This window comes from Anopheles aquasalis, chromosome 3 (genome assembly GCF_943734665.1).
Source record: "Anopheles aquasalis chromosome 3, idAnoAquaMG_Q_19, whole genome shotgun sequence".
NCBI lineage: Eukaryota > Metazoa > Arthropoda > Insecta > Diptera > Culicidae > Anopheles > Anopheles aquasalis.
In genome coordinates this window covers 42,489,064-42,503,826 of record NC_064878.1, presented here as the reverse complement: position 1 = coordinate 42,503,826, position 14,763 = coordinate 42,489,064, and the positions used below count along the sequence as shown (strand labels likewise).

General features: G+C 48.3%; 1 protein-coding gene across 1 annotated transcript in view; it reads right to left on the bottom strand.

The window, feature by feature from the left end:
* LOC126576674 (uncharacterized) overlaps positions 1-14,763 on the bottom strand; it is a 122,063-nt gene that overhangs the window by 104,017 nt on the left and 3,283 nt on the right. Inside the window, exons 2-3 of the mRNA XM_050237980.1 lie at positions 11,147-11,406; positions 9,272-10,789 (exon numbers count right to left, since the gene is read on the bottom strand). Coding sequence (XP_050093937.1) covers positions 9,272-10,789; positions 11,147-11,406 — 1,778 coding nt within the window. The remainder of the gene's footprint in view (positions 1-9,271; positions 10,790-11,146; positions 11,407-14,763) is intronic.

Below are 14,763 nucleotides of genomic sequence, written 5' to 3'. Positions count from 1 at the left end.
CGGTGGTGTTTGATTGATTGAATATCCGATCCTTCTGATGGTAGAACGAACACCCAGAATCCAGCAAACAGCCAGTCCAACCTGTCCTCTCTTCTGCGCTCTTCTGGTCTGGCCGGATCAAATTCTGGTTGTGCTCTGGTCTGCTGGCCTGTATGTGTGCCTCTTGGCACGTTTCCCGCCGTCAAATTGCTCGAGAAACCCGCATCACATGGAACGAATCACAAACAACTGCAAAACGGTGATCCCTCCCCCCACCCCATTCCCTTGGCCCCTCAGTCTGGTTCAGAAAGCAGCAGAAGGTGAAAGGCAGAGCAGAGGAAACGGAAGAGAAACACACTCGGTGGAAAAAAAAATCCACCATGTCCGATCCGAATCTTCCAAACCGAAGCACAACATGCGACAACGAGCATACCGACCGACCAGCATACCGAGCTGCCAGCCGAAAGTGATCTCGCACTCCCGGGGAAAATGAAAGAAAAACGCAAAAAAGTCGAAAGTCAAACCTCTTTCCTTTCTTGCAGCTGCTGCTGGGGAAGAGTTTGATTTATTCTCGCCATTCGCTCCTTGTGGCCGCGAAGTACAATCCGATAAGGGGCCAGATGGTGGCGAGAAGGAGAAGGACGCACTGCTTAGTTCCTAACCACGGCACTGTGGCTAGGACACCATGTCGCGAAGTGATCGGAACCGTGGCCAAGTTTTTGGTGGTTCGCAAACGCGTTGTTTGCGGTTCTGTGCCAGCCAGCGAGCCTCTCCTCCTCTTTGTGGTGGCACTTGGTTGGCGCGATTAGAGCCCCTCTAATTTGTGGACATTAGCTTGTCACGCCAAACGGCCCTGTCACCATGTCGTCGTCGTCGTGAGCTTCATGTTTTCGTCGTCGCCGTCGCCAAAGCGCCAGCGATCGATCTCTCTCTTTCGTTCCCTCGCGTTCTCGGTGGTTCTGGGTTCGCATAAGGGGTTCTCTGGTTCTCGGCCAACTGCCGACCGATTCCAGGGTGGCACAAAATAGCAACAAACAACATCAGAACCACCACAGCATACCGTAATAATTAAATTGTGATTCATTATTCTCTAGCGCCTTTTTTTTTTGCTGCTTTTGATATTTATGGCACTCGCCCCCTTTTTTTTAGTCAAGTTTGTGGCCATTTTCAAACCTACTGGAAGGTAGGTCGAGCAACTCGAGAGTAGCTCTAAGCGGTGATGTTAAGGAGGTGGTGAGCGAAAGGTGTGGATAGGCGTCGTGCTCTTAATGAATTTGGCCCAGTTATGTGACCACCGAGCACTCGCTGCTAAATGGCTGTATGTGTGATGGAGATTGGATCCCGGTCACGACCTGGACCCAGCCCCCGGTTGGCCTCCTGGTTGCTCCGAGGCTTAAGATGCAATGTTAGACGATTTGCGTGAGTGACGTGATTTATCGTCGCGGTAAAAGTTCAATTGACCTATGAGCAACCGCTGGGGATTGTGGGTGATAATAGTGCCAATTGTGGGGGTTTTAAAAGGTCAACCGTCGTACCTAGGGGTGTTATCGATGTGCTATCAAATGAAACTAGTTATAACGAGAGAGTGGACCAGATTCCATTTAAATATTTGAATGGTGTCCTGTGCCGAAAAACTGTGATAGTATCTGCTGCATTACCATATGTGGTTAGCTCTGCATTACCACTTTATGACTGTATTTCGAAACGTACTTGCTACGTAATGATTAGCTGTTTATAATAGAGAAGCCAGCTGATAGTTTTGAGACTTCTGTTCGAAGTAGTACGACCATGCTGTTCATTTTTGTGATTCACCTTGTGAAATGCGAAATGTTTTGTGTTTAAACTGCTTGAAATGCATTAATGTTTTACACCAGTAACAACTTGGAGGTGGGAAACTCTTTCAGTCACCCACAAAATGCTTAATAACTCCTTTCTGAATTTTTATGCTATGTTATGTTTTGTTATGTTTTTCTGCTTCAGGAATGTTACCCAGGACTAGTAAGTATTCAAAAATTACACTCACAAATCCTGTTTCCAGATAAACTTCAACATATTCTATTTTTATATCATTTTTAACCTACTGTGCTACACAAATAGGGGATTGCAGCTGCATTGCTGTTAGTTTTGAGCTGGAAGCTTAATGTTTTATGAGATTCATTTCTCAAACATTTCCCTGCAAATGAAATATTTTGCAACCAAAGAATCCTTGCAAGTTTAATTTTCTCTTTTTTCGCAGAAATGTGTTCACTGATGCATAAAGCGATATTAAAAACTATCAAACAATCACTTTCCAGCAACGCCATAAATTTGTGACGCGCATTTCCGTGAATGACAAGTTAAGCCAACCTCAAGAGAGTCGTGTCACCGTAAAATATGAAAGCATACACACTTTACGATGACAGCCTTAAAATACTCCAACGAAGCGTCCAGATGGAGCTTCTCTTTCAAGATGCGCCGCGGGGGCAAAATATGTTTTGGCTCTTTTGGATTCTAAAACAAACAACCAACACGTCATGTTCGTCCGATTGGATGCCAGGAAGTCGGTCGACTGAGGTTTAGGACAATGATATCACCGATGAGCTCACTCCAGTTCCTTTATTTAATATGCGAAGTGTATTCAATGAAGTTTAAAGAATGAAAAAGTTGCATCGTGCTTAAAGAAGAGAATTGTATTGATTTTTCTCGTTACATCTCGTTCACCATTACGCATGATGTACACGAAGAGAAGATATTCATTTTACAAATCTGGCCCCCCCAAAAAAAAAACGCTTAATAATCATCCGCATCGTGGTGTTTCGGATCCAATTAGAACGGCCAGCGGCGTGCTGCTGCTAAGTAATACCGCTTTTCGTTGCTGCTGCTCCAATTGAACGTTCTACGTTCAGTGTGTCATGGTTTTAATTAAATACTTCGTTCTCTAGCGCTCCGAACGAAGCGTTACTAGTAGCCTCCGGTTTCCCTCCCAGAGCACAAAAACCCAGAAATCCAATATCCGATTTAATGTCGACCGTGATACCTCACTCTCGCCCTAGACCAAGGGCGACACACACCAGAACCAACACAACAAACACATTGCACGTTGCATGAAAGCGAATCCCCAAAGCACTCTCCTCCTCTCAACCCCCCTCGGGGGCTTCTCGGGGCCTGTGGATCCCTCCTGTGATTGTCGCCGGCGTCGTCCTCATCGTGCGTTCTAAAAACATCTCATGTTACGCCTAATAAAAACATTTAATTCGATTCCCTCCCTCACTCGCTCCTCTCTCACGCTCGCTTGTCTGCCCGCTTTCTGTGGCAACAATTTCCGGTGTGACATGCATACGCATCCCGGAGGTTCCTTATAATGAGTAGGGTAAACCATGGCCCTTGAAGCTGACTTCTGGTGCTGGCTCCTCTCTCTCTCTCTCTCTGGTTCCAGCCCGCTAGCAAGGATGGGCGATGGGTTGTTATTCCAAAAATAAAACCAAAACCCAGACGAAGGCGCCCCGTACGCCCGTGGACCCCATGGGTAATTGCGTTTCTTCCTTCGCGGAAGTGATCTTGCCTTCAATTTCACACTCCGCGCTCACCACACAACACAGCGCCACTCACTGTACAATCGAAAGTACGCTCAGGGAGAGAGCCCAGAGAGGGGCGGCGCACAGATTTGTAGCAATTAAGATGGAAAATGAAAGAAAAAAAAGGGAAAATGGAAAGTACCGACCGGTCGGCGCAGTAACATAAATAAGCCAAGTGGAGTGACACTAAAATGCACTTCGCGCCACTACGGGTGGTACGGTATGGTGGCCCCGTAAATGGAGTTTACTTCCTTTCGCCCGCGCTCTATCTCTCTCAAGTACTGCGCCGTGATGCTGCTCCTACTCAGAACTGCAGCACTTTGCCGGAGATAGTGCGCGGAGTCTGGATCCAAAAATAGCACAAGAAGGCCCCTTTTTCCGGCTCTGCCGCTTAGCCAGCCAGTAGAGATCGCGAGACCTTGGCCGCTTCGCAAGTAGCAGCAGCAGCAGCAGCAGCACGCGCGGCCGCTGTCCCTTCCATCGATCACTTTTCACTGGCGGGCTCGAAGTCAAAATTATGAGAAAAGTTATGTTGCAACAACCGACGAGAGGGGACGGGAAGAAAGGACAGCAAGCACGCTAGAATGCGTTTACGTTCCTCGGTTCTAATATTAGAGTTCTGGTGCCGCGACAACCGAGGAACGCGACGAATGATGCGACGAGAGCGAGTGTCAACAGGGCAACCGTTCGATCATGCCTCCAATCCGACGACGACGACGACGACGACGATGCCGTATAGTGAGGGAGGAAATTTTCGGGACCAAAATTTATGATGAAAGAAAATTTGTATTTCCACCCTCATCCAGCACGTCCTATTCCTTCTCCTCGTTCTAGTTCTTCAAATATTGTGCACCCAATTCGACCCAAAAATCAACATACAACCAGAGAGGAGCATCTTAGGGCGCAGCATAGCATCTTCCACAAACCCATCGAACGTACGAACGAACGAACGAACGAACGAGATGCTGATGGATGCTTTTATGCGACAACGTCCCTCCCAACGACGGACGATGGGGACGGGGACGGAGACGAGTTTGTTTGTGTGAGCGAAACATGGCATGGGGAACGTTATCAATGTCGCTGTCTCGTGTTGATGATGAACATGTGCCACCAGTCCCTTCTGTGTCACCCCCAAGGAACGGGTTATATCGGGATCAGGGTGGTCTCAGGGTGTTCCGTGATGCTGCCTACGTCCATCTGACGTGACGGCCCCGTTCTCTCTCTCTCTCTCTCTCTCTCTCTCTCTCTGTGATGTGATATGGAAATGAATATTTGAATTAATTTCCTGTTTCTGTCATTTCATGTTGCTATACATTTATGACGTTCGGTCCTCACTTCGTTACCCCTGGCTACCAGGCACTGCCAGGACCATCCTGCTAGCAGTGCGCACGTTAGCATAAAGTCCTAGCACCCGGCGGCAGCCCACAGCAACATCAACATAGCAACCAGTTAGTTTGATGTCAGTTTTCGCGCAGCCAGCCACATTCATCGGACTGCTGTGTGTCCATCCAACTGTCCAATTCCCATTCCCGTTGTTACAATTGTGGACTGACGCCGATACTCTATGCCAACATTGACGCTCAATTTACACCTCCACGTATGCGAAGTGAAACCATTCTAAAAAAACAGACACCCACACTGGACCTGAAATGGCCTGGACTGGTCTGCTGCTGGCGATATTCTGGTTTAATGGTGGCAACATAAAAAAAAACGGGAAAAAAGCAGATGACATACAACAGCGTGTGCTCCACTCCATTTCGGCAACATTCATCTGCGGATGGATGTTGTGTTCGGTTCGGGTGTGGGAGGGGAGGGGGGTGATCATAATGACACCACCGCCACCGACGCCCATAGATCAGATGTCGCAACGAGTGTGTAGGGAAGGAAGCATAAAAAAATGATGCTTTTATGTTCGCTCGCTCGCTCGCCGACGAGAAGTGCGATGCCCGTGCAAGGAGGTCCCATTTCCCGGAATTGAACTTTCCACCCATCAAATTCACCCTCTCTCTCTCGGAGGCGAATGTCGGTCAAACGGAGCGACATCATAAACAGTTAAGCGTACCAGCCCCTGGATGCGGGAGAGGGCATCCAGGGTGCGGACCTTTTTAGCGTGGACGTAAATTTTCGGTCAAATTTTAGGTCCCGATCCTGCGTTTATAACCGTTCTAGTTGCTTTCGAGCGGACTGACCCCTGAGTAAACTGATTTACGAGGTAACGGCCATCGAAAACCATCAAACGGTTGCACCGATCCGCTTAGGACGATCATTTAAAACTCCCTGAACGAACGAACGAACGATGATGGCCGGAGAGTGATTTTGATATTCTGTGATAATTAATAAACCTTAAGTTTATTTCGGTACGCGAGACGAGGTGTTTCATGTTTCGTCACGCCACGGCAGTGCCAACAACATCCGCTCCGAAACTATGTCCGCGGATTATGTCACGCGTGTCGATGACGAGCGGCGACGGTAAATGGAAAGCTGCGGAACTGAATTAATGTCACTCTGTTCGTGCTACGCCGGGCAGTCGCTGCCGCCGTTGAACCAATTCCAAAGTGTAGCCAGACTCCGCCAGGTAACGTTCACGTTCACGTAACCGATCTCCGTAACCGTAGTCGACATTCACAGCTTATTCGCGTCGGTAGCGGCCTGATTCATCGGTGGCCGGTGGCCGACAAGCGTGACAGTTACTGTGTTCCGATGACGATGCTCTCACCGACGCGCTTCCGGATTCCCCTGACCGGGCGAGCATTATGATGAAGTTTGAATTCTGCGGCATCCGCAGCCACGATCTCTATGCTCTACGCCATGCGGAAAGCACCCTAAACCTCCCTCAGAAAACCTCCGCAATCTCCCAGTTCGCATCCACCCATTTCATGAATAATTAATCTGCGGAAAAGAGTCGCTTGGTGGTGGCCGCTGCTGGTGGGTGTTTCATTCTACTTTTTTATGCTTCTAATTCTACACCATCGGCAGCGATGGCCACGGTGGTTGTGTGGCTTGGGAGTTTCTTTTCCATTTTGTCTGTTTTTGTCTTCCGTTTTTTTCTGTTTTTTTTCATTGCTACTGTCGAGAACCTTTTGGGAACGAAACAAGGCGATACGGCAGCGCCGGGGGTTTGAGTTCGTTTCTGGTTCTCGCGGCACTGTTTTCGCCTTCACGTTTCCGTGTGTTTTGGGTTCCGCGAGTTGTGAGGTAAGGAGAGGCAAGAACGCAGGCGCGACGCGACGCGGCGGAAACGATGTTTTGTGCGAACGACACCCTTCACGCCCTCCCTCAGGTGGCCGCGGCCTTGTCAGGGTCGTTTCGGTGGGAGCCGAGCCGTGCTGGTAGCTCGATTGAGCTAAAGGCGGAGACAAATGAGCCGACGGATCGAGCCGGAAAGCCCAAGGAACGCCAGAGCTGACTGTCGCCGTGCCAGCGAAAGTAAACATCGCGCAAAAGCGTGGCCATAAATTGTGGGTGAAACGGTGGGCTATCAGGGGATGGGCTCTTCTCACCGGATGTGGATTCACACTCAGACAAACAGACAGAGACAGACGGCGCTAATTAGGCTGCAAGGAGCAGAGGAGGCGCAGAATGATAGGAAGCGACGTCTGGATGCATTTTGTATCGGATCGCAGTAGCAACGGCAGCAGCAGTAGGTGACGTCACTGTATGGTCGGTATGGTAACCGATGGGAAGTGATATAAATTTGCAGGGGCCTTTGAGGGAGAGACCCATTTTCGGGAACAAGAGTTATGGCAGAATGGCAGATCATCTTGTTCTCCAGCCTCCTAACAGCATGTTTGGCGCTCTATTTGGAGTTGTTTTTCTTGTTTCTGAAGATGGAGATCGCGGGGACGGGCGATCAACAAATTAGTCTTGTCGGGCGTTAAATGGGGATCTCATTGACCGATCTTGATTTTCTTGTCTTTTCCTAACATGGATTTAATGTTTTGGGGATACTGTTGCATGTGATTTGCGGTTGGTCTCTGACTCTTCTTGCCGGTTGAGCTATTGATTTAGCAATGTTGTTACCAAAAATTCATGAAAACGCCTTACTACTACGTTCTTGATATTCATTACCCAAAAATTATCAATTCAAATTTTTATTTAATTATCTAATCGTCTTAGTTTACAGCTTTACTCAGTACTATGCGTCTACTGCCTTAAACTCAATTGCATTTGTAGTTGGGACACTGCTCTACATGTTTTTCTATGAAAGGTTTGTTGTTTCAAGTAAATCGACTCTTTTGCTTTCGATGCTTTTGAACCCTATGAAAGGGCAAGCAAAGAGAAAAATATGTTTAAACGTTTCGATTGATTTTTTTAATGCCTTATACCTCCAGATGCACTCTATGCATCGATCATCGCGATTATACAATAAACAAGTACGAAAAATCTGCGAAAAAAGAGAGATAATAATGCCTAAATCACTTCGCTAAAACCAATATAAAAACTAAACTCCATTTAAAACAAACATGAGCAATAAGCAAACGACCGATCACACCATAGTTGCAAAGCAATAGGTCCGTAACTACTTTTGCAGGATCATAAATCAGTTCCTTATCATGACCTTCAAATGGATTGAAAAATTATATAATACAAGAGTCAGTTCAAGAAGACATGCATCCATATAAATAAAGGAGCATCGCATTTCCCGATATATGGCTTAATTTCCGTTAAAAGAAAAGATCAATTGCTCTATTCCTTTAACGATTATCAAGAAATCGATCACTTATACGATGAAGTTTATGTTAAGAGACTCGTAAAGAGAGCGTATAGTTCAAGTAATCAAAAGCATAGAAAATTATTATTATTATATACGTTGTTTCTCACTTTTCCAGCTCACCAAGAAGCTAAGATGATCTTCTTTGAGGTGAATTTGATCCACCTCAAAGAAGATCATCAAATTAAAAGATTAAAATGCAGCTTTAAAACCGCGTATTAAAAAGAAATTGAATTGAAAACTCCACGATAATCATACACCAGGACGCACTGTTCCCCTCCCAGCATGATATCGTATAGAACTGACCTAGTTACCCCTTAGCAAAAACATCAACGCTTTCCCGCCCCCCAATCGTTGCTAACATTCCCCGCGGGAGTTTTAGAAATCCCTTTCACCCCTCTCGCCTTTCCCCTCGATCTTGCGATCACCGGCCATCGATCCCGACCGATCGACACCATAAACCGCAATCAACCATCCACCCGGGTCCCGGATGCTGCTATATCCGAACGATGTACGGAACCAACGCAAAAATGGCCATTTCCATCCATCCATCGCCACCCTGGTGGCCACCTTTCGACCGCCACGACAACGACGTGGGTTTTGGGACGCTATTTGCAAAATGGTCGCACCACGCAAATCCTTTCACTTCCGAGCAGAGTGGAGTTAGGTCGGGGGAACCAACCGGAACCCGGATCACCACCCATGCGATGTTTCTAGAAATGCCGCACGTCGTGCGCTAAGCTCCAAATCCCCAAGCGACGGTTTATCCGTCCAAGCCCCGCTTGTTGGAGTTCGTTCGTGAAAGGAGAAAGTGAAGTTCACCCTCGGTCGGATCGTCGATTGGGACGGCGGACGACCGAGCCACTCGCACTCGCTCTCGCTCTCGCTATCTTTCGAGTGACCTCTGCACACTCTGGTGGTTTGGTGGGAGAGATTTGGGGAGAAAGTGATATGCGTGCGTGTGCGTGCATCGGCGATCACTCGAGGATCGCCTCGAAGGGGCGGTTGTTAGAAAAAGGTCACTTACCTTCGCATGATCGGTATCGGAAAGGTGTAACGGCAATCGTCGGGAGCGGTGGCACGTACGGGGAGGGCAGCGGCGGCCGCGGCAGCCGCCACAGCAGCCGCAGCATTCGCCGGAATCATCTGCGGTGGTATCATGGTGGCCCCCATCGGTAACGTGGTGTACGGTGGGGGCAGATGGCTGTGCAGTATGTCCGGGATGATCTCGAGCGGTGGTGGCGATCGTGGATGCAACAGGGCAGCCGCCGCCGTCCCCACCGGACCACCTGGCACTGGACCACCACCACTGGCCGCCGCTGCCGCTGCCGCTGCCACCGCTTCAAGCGGATGAATGTGTTGGAGTCGTTGACGCGCCTGGCGCCTTTCACGACGCTCCCGCCGTCGATGCTCCCGAGTGCTAAACTCGGACCCCGGTGGCATCATAATACCGCCAGCCACCACCGTTGACTGCAGCATCGGCACAGGCGGAGCAGTCGGAACAGGACCGATTGCAGCAGAAGGTGGCGGTGGATGCAACTCGATCGTGGTGGCATCCGTCTGCGCCTCGGTTGAGGTATAGGTACGGCGATCACTACCACCACCACTGCTTGTAACACCAGATTGCGACAACAGCACTTTGCTTCCCTCTACCGCATCCCTCTCAACACCACCACCGACACCTACACTGCCAGTAACCACCCCCCGATGATCATGATCGATAACACTCGCTGCTGGAACTTGAACCATATGCTCGAAGGCGGCATTATTCACCGCGGAACTCGTATTTACAGCAAACTCTTCACTCGCAGCATCACTGGCACACTGATCGCCGGTATTTGTGGCCACCGATGAGGCCATTGGCTCACTAGCACTAGCACTGGCCACGGCACTGGCCGCACGATAGCAGCTCACGATGCTCACACCCGTAGAGGCGTTGTTGACGACGTCGTTCTGCTGCTGATTGTTTGGATCCAGCCGGTTGACCTGGATCGTCAGGGCAGGCAGATCACCGACGATCGTCGACGATCCCGTGGACTGGGACACGGAAGGGATGTAAACACTGGTCCGGCCAGGTTCGGCCGGACTCATCACAGCACTGCTGCCACCACCACCACCACCAGCTTCGGCCGCACCAGCGGCCGGAACGTTCAGCCGCATCACCGAAACCGTGCCACCGTCTTGTTCTCGTGACGGTGAAGACGAGGCGGATGAATCAGAAAGGTTACTGCTGCTGCTGCCAATGCTGGCCACTTCTAAGCGATCGCGATCAGAACCGGGTGGTACGGGAGAAGAATCAAAGAAAGCAACAGCGCGATCCGATTGCGCAGCACCGCCGGACGACGCGACGACGCACGGAGACAACGACGACGAGGTTGATGGTTCCTCGTTCCTCACACTACTAAAGCCACCGTAGCAAGCGGCACCATCGGAACCACCACCCGACGTCGATGGCGATGGTTGCTCGGATCTCCCCTCATTCAGCGGTGTGCGTCGACACGACGAAGCGTGCGCTTCGTTACCAACATCCCCGGCATCACCACCACTACCAGCAGCGAGGAGATACGAAGCCGAACGAGGCGCCTCCTCTGTTGTTGCTGCATTCGACTGCATCGGTTGACACCAAGCACCCGTCGTCGTCGTCGTCGTCGTCGTCGTCGTCGTCGTCGCCGCCGTGGATGCACTTTTCCTATGCTGCTGCACCACCACTACCGATGCAGGCTGGTGGTGATGTGGTGTTGAGAGTTGTTTTGAAAAATGTAGGTCTCCACTGTTGCCGTTGTTGTTGTTGTTGTTGCCGGTAGAGGTGATGGTGGTGATGCTGTCTCCTCTTGTGGCCTTCGGATTTATGCTCCGCGTCGCCGTCTCCGTCGGCTTAAGCATTGCGGAAATTATGGACAACCCGCCACTTCCGTCGTCACTCGCTGGACCACCGTTTGTGCTGTTGCCGTAGTGGTGATGGTGGTAGTAGTAGTTGTTGTTGCAGGTACGATGATTGTTATTACTATTTATAGTCGCAGCATTCTGCGCGCTATCAGCAGCATAATCATTACTATTATCATTAAAGTTATTATTATTGTTGTTATTAACGTTCGACGCACCAACACCGAGCTCGGCTGCCGAGGCTGCGATACTCTCACCTTCACCAACCGGGCGATAAACCTGTGAATCAGAGAGATAGCAGAGAAGAGATGCGAACATTATAAAAGATGAAACATAAAGTTAGGGAATGCTGGGCGCGTACACAGACAAGCAGACAAGCAGCCAGACAGTGTGCCTGGAGCATGGCGCAGGTTGCTGAGCATAAAATATATCTAGCGCACACCATAATAACTCTCGGAGCAAACCGAGGCGGTGGTGAAAGGGCGGCTCCTCCTCTACACACAGAATCATTTTTTTACTCCAGAGGTTGGAACCAGCGATCCACAGACCGACATGTGAGAGTGTTTGTGTTGAAGTCTTTTAAGATCAGTAAGCAAGTCGGAACAGGATTGTACCTGCGGATAGCATGAGAGTGATCAGGAACGCGAACGCAACAATAAGCCGCATGCTTCGCATCGTTTCCCGGGGGTAACATAAACCGAAGCAGCTATGCGCACGGTTGTTATGCTGCGCTCTATCGTATGCGCAAATGTCTTCGCATGGTTCAACCGAAAGCAAACCTTTGGTGTCATCGGTGTTGGTGCGAGAGCGAAGGCCAGAAGAAAGGATGTAGAGGCATCCGTGATTCTATCGGCAATGAAGCGGAAAAAAGGGAAAAATGAGGGTTTCGGATTTCAACACACCGACGCATCTTGTTGCACTTGCTGTTGTCTCCGGGAAGGTCTGCATGATCTAACGTAAACGAGCCGACTTTTTATGAGCATGGAGCATTGCAGTGTTCTTTAATATCGGTGGCAGTTGAAGAAGGGATTATACGAAGAGGGTTCAAATATGATTTGAGGAACTTCCGCTAAAGTACATATCATGTGATCAATAAATAAAAAAGGCGATCACCAGGACAGTATGAATCATATTCGTCTCCGGGTATGTGTTGCTAAATGATAACAGAAACCATTCTGTTGGATCGTTGACTACTTGTTAAGTCTATTTTAATTTAGATTTCATTACATTAAACTACTTTTAAATTATGAAACTGTAATATGTGACGAAAAATATGTACAAATTAAAATGAACCACTACCAAGTGTGTCTGTTAGAAAAAAATGTTTTTTTTCCTAATAAAGTTTATGGTTTTCCGATTAGTTTGGAAATAAAGCTTTTTTCTAGCTTTTCTATCGTTGTTTTCTTCAAAATTCTGACGATTGTTCGTAGTCTTGTACAATACAAACCCGATATGACTTCTTTTAAAGCTATTGAAGCAACATTAACCTTCGTGATAGTGACCTTGATGTTCACAAGAAATTCATTCCTTTTCATAATTAACTTATGAAACAATATAGAAACAAAAGGAGACAGATAAAAGCATCTACAGAACAAAAATAGTTCAGTTTATGTCTAAAGTCCATCGAACGAGATGGTGTAGGAACACGCTCATTCCACTCTCTTCATCCCACTACTTTCTCTCTGCACTCCTGAAAAGACTAACCATCGATTGAATCGTTTCTTTCAAACAACCTCGAAAGTTAGCTGGTTAATTTGCCAGAAACACATTTAACATGTCATCATTAAGCATACTACGAACTACGCAAAGCAATTCCAAATCCTTCCACCCCAGACACGTGTGGCGATGACGATTTAACCACAAACCAACCCCTCGGGCCATCTGGGACTCACTCGAACAAAGTAACCGCGATTCAGTAGCCCCCATCCATCCGACCTTGTCTCGCTGGAACGTCTGGACGTTTGGTTTCCAGTTTTCCCTATTAACCGCAACAGCCACAACCACCGGGCACGCCGCCGCCACCACCACCATACAAAAATGGTCGCATTTGCGGCGAAAATTATTCCCGTTAACCGAGTGCGGCGGTCATGGGGATTGATGGCTCTTCCAGTCACCCGTTTTGAGTCCGGCATCGACACAGATGACCTCAAACCGCGCCCCTTCTCGGTTCCCGGTTAAAGACGGCTCGGTTCTGGCTGATCGAACCGAATCTTCGAATGATCGCGCCCGAGATCGTACGCCCTGGAAAGCTGCCCGCGCACACACCAAACCCAACATTGACGGCCGTCAACGTCCACGCCGATCCGTTCTGTATGTACCGTTGCAGATACGATTGGGGCCATCGTTTCGTTAAAGCGTACTTTCAAGACCAATCTCAATGAACACTATGGTTATTAATTTGCCACCGACCACATCCAGCCAACGAGCGGCCGCCGGGGCTCTCGTGCCTTCTGGCGACACAAAGGCGCGACAGCATGATGATGGTGGCCACAGCGAGCAACGTGGTGGAGCAATGCTTTGTGCGACCATAATCCTCCATTTGTTCTGTTGCTACACTGTTCCGGGCTGGCTCGGCTCGAAAACGAATGATTTCGTTCCGATAGATTAGCAGATTAGGACGAGCCGCTTTGTTCCGACGTGCCATGTCCGGCATGCACCGAGAGACAAACAGACCAACCGACCGACCGACCGTTGGTAGAGGGATTAGTGGAGTTGATGGCGATAAATCTGTTCGGTTAATTTACCGATTGCATTGCAGCAGCAGCAGCAGCAGCAGCCATGCTGTTTGCTCAACCTTCTCGTCGTCTTCTGCTTCCTCTGTCCTCTGTCTGGATTCTACCAAACGGTGGCAGCTTACACGCCGGCTGTTGGCTGTGGTTCACGATTCACTTTGATGCGATTAACCACTTGTTATCGATTTCACTGTCCGGTACATTCAAACAGAGGACGCATTGTGCAGAGATTTGTTCCTCTAGTACGGGAGCAAACCGCTTGCTCCAGTACAGCAGAGCAAACATGTTCTCTTGGTCACCGGGCTAAGAAGTGATGTTAAGGAGATAAGTCACACAAACAACATTTGCCTTGATGGACCAATCGTGCAAACTGTTCTACTGCTGCAGGTCACGTTCAAATAATTCGTCCAAAATGGGAATGGAATGCATCATTCTCATGAGGATGATTTGACGAGTTATTGTGTGCGATATGTTGCGATGGATGAAAAACAACTGCCAATTTCATTGCACAAATAGAATATGGCACAGCACAAATAGAATATGAAGCAAAAAAATTGATTAATCTGAACATCTTAGCATAACTATATTTGCCTTTTATCAAGATAGGTCAGAGCATAGCCGCATACAGCAAACGAAAAGGTAGAGCAATCTAAAAAAGAGCAGTAGCATAAACCATATGCGCATAACGCAATGGATACGTTTCTATTGGCATAAACAATTTGATTATTTAGATTTGATTACACGAATTAAACTGTACCTGAAACAAATAGTTTCTTTGATGCAGTTATGAACATTTCACATTCATCATTGTCGAATGCATAATTATCTGGTTTTTATCTCACCAATATACAAAACAAATTAAACAAAAAATTGCTTATCAACCAAATTTAAACGATGTGTTGAT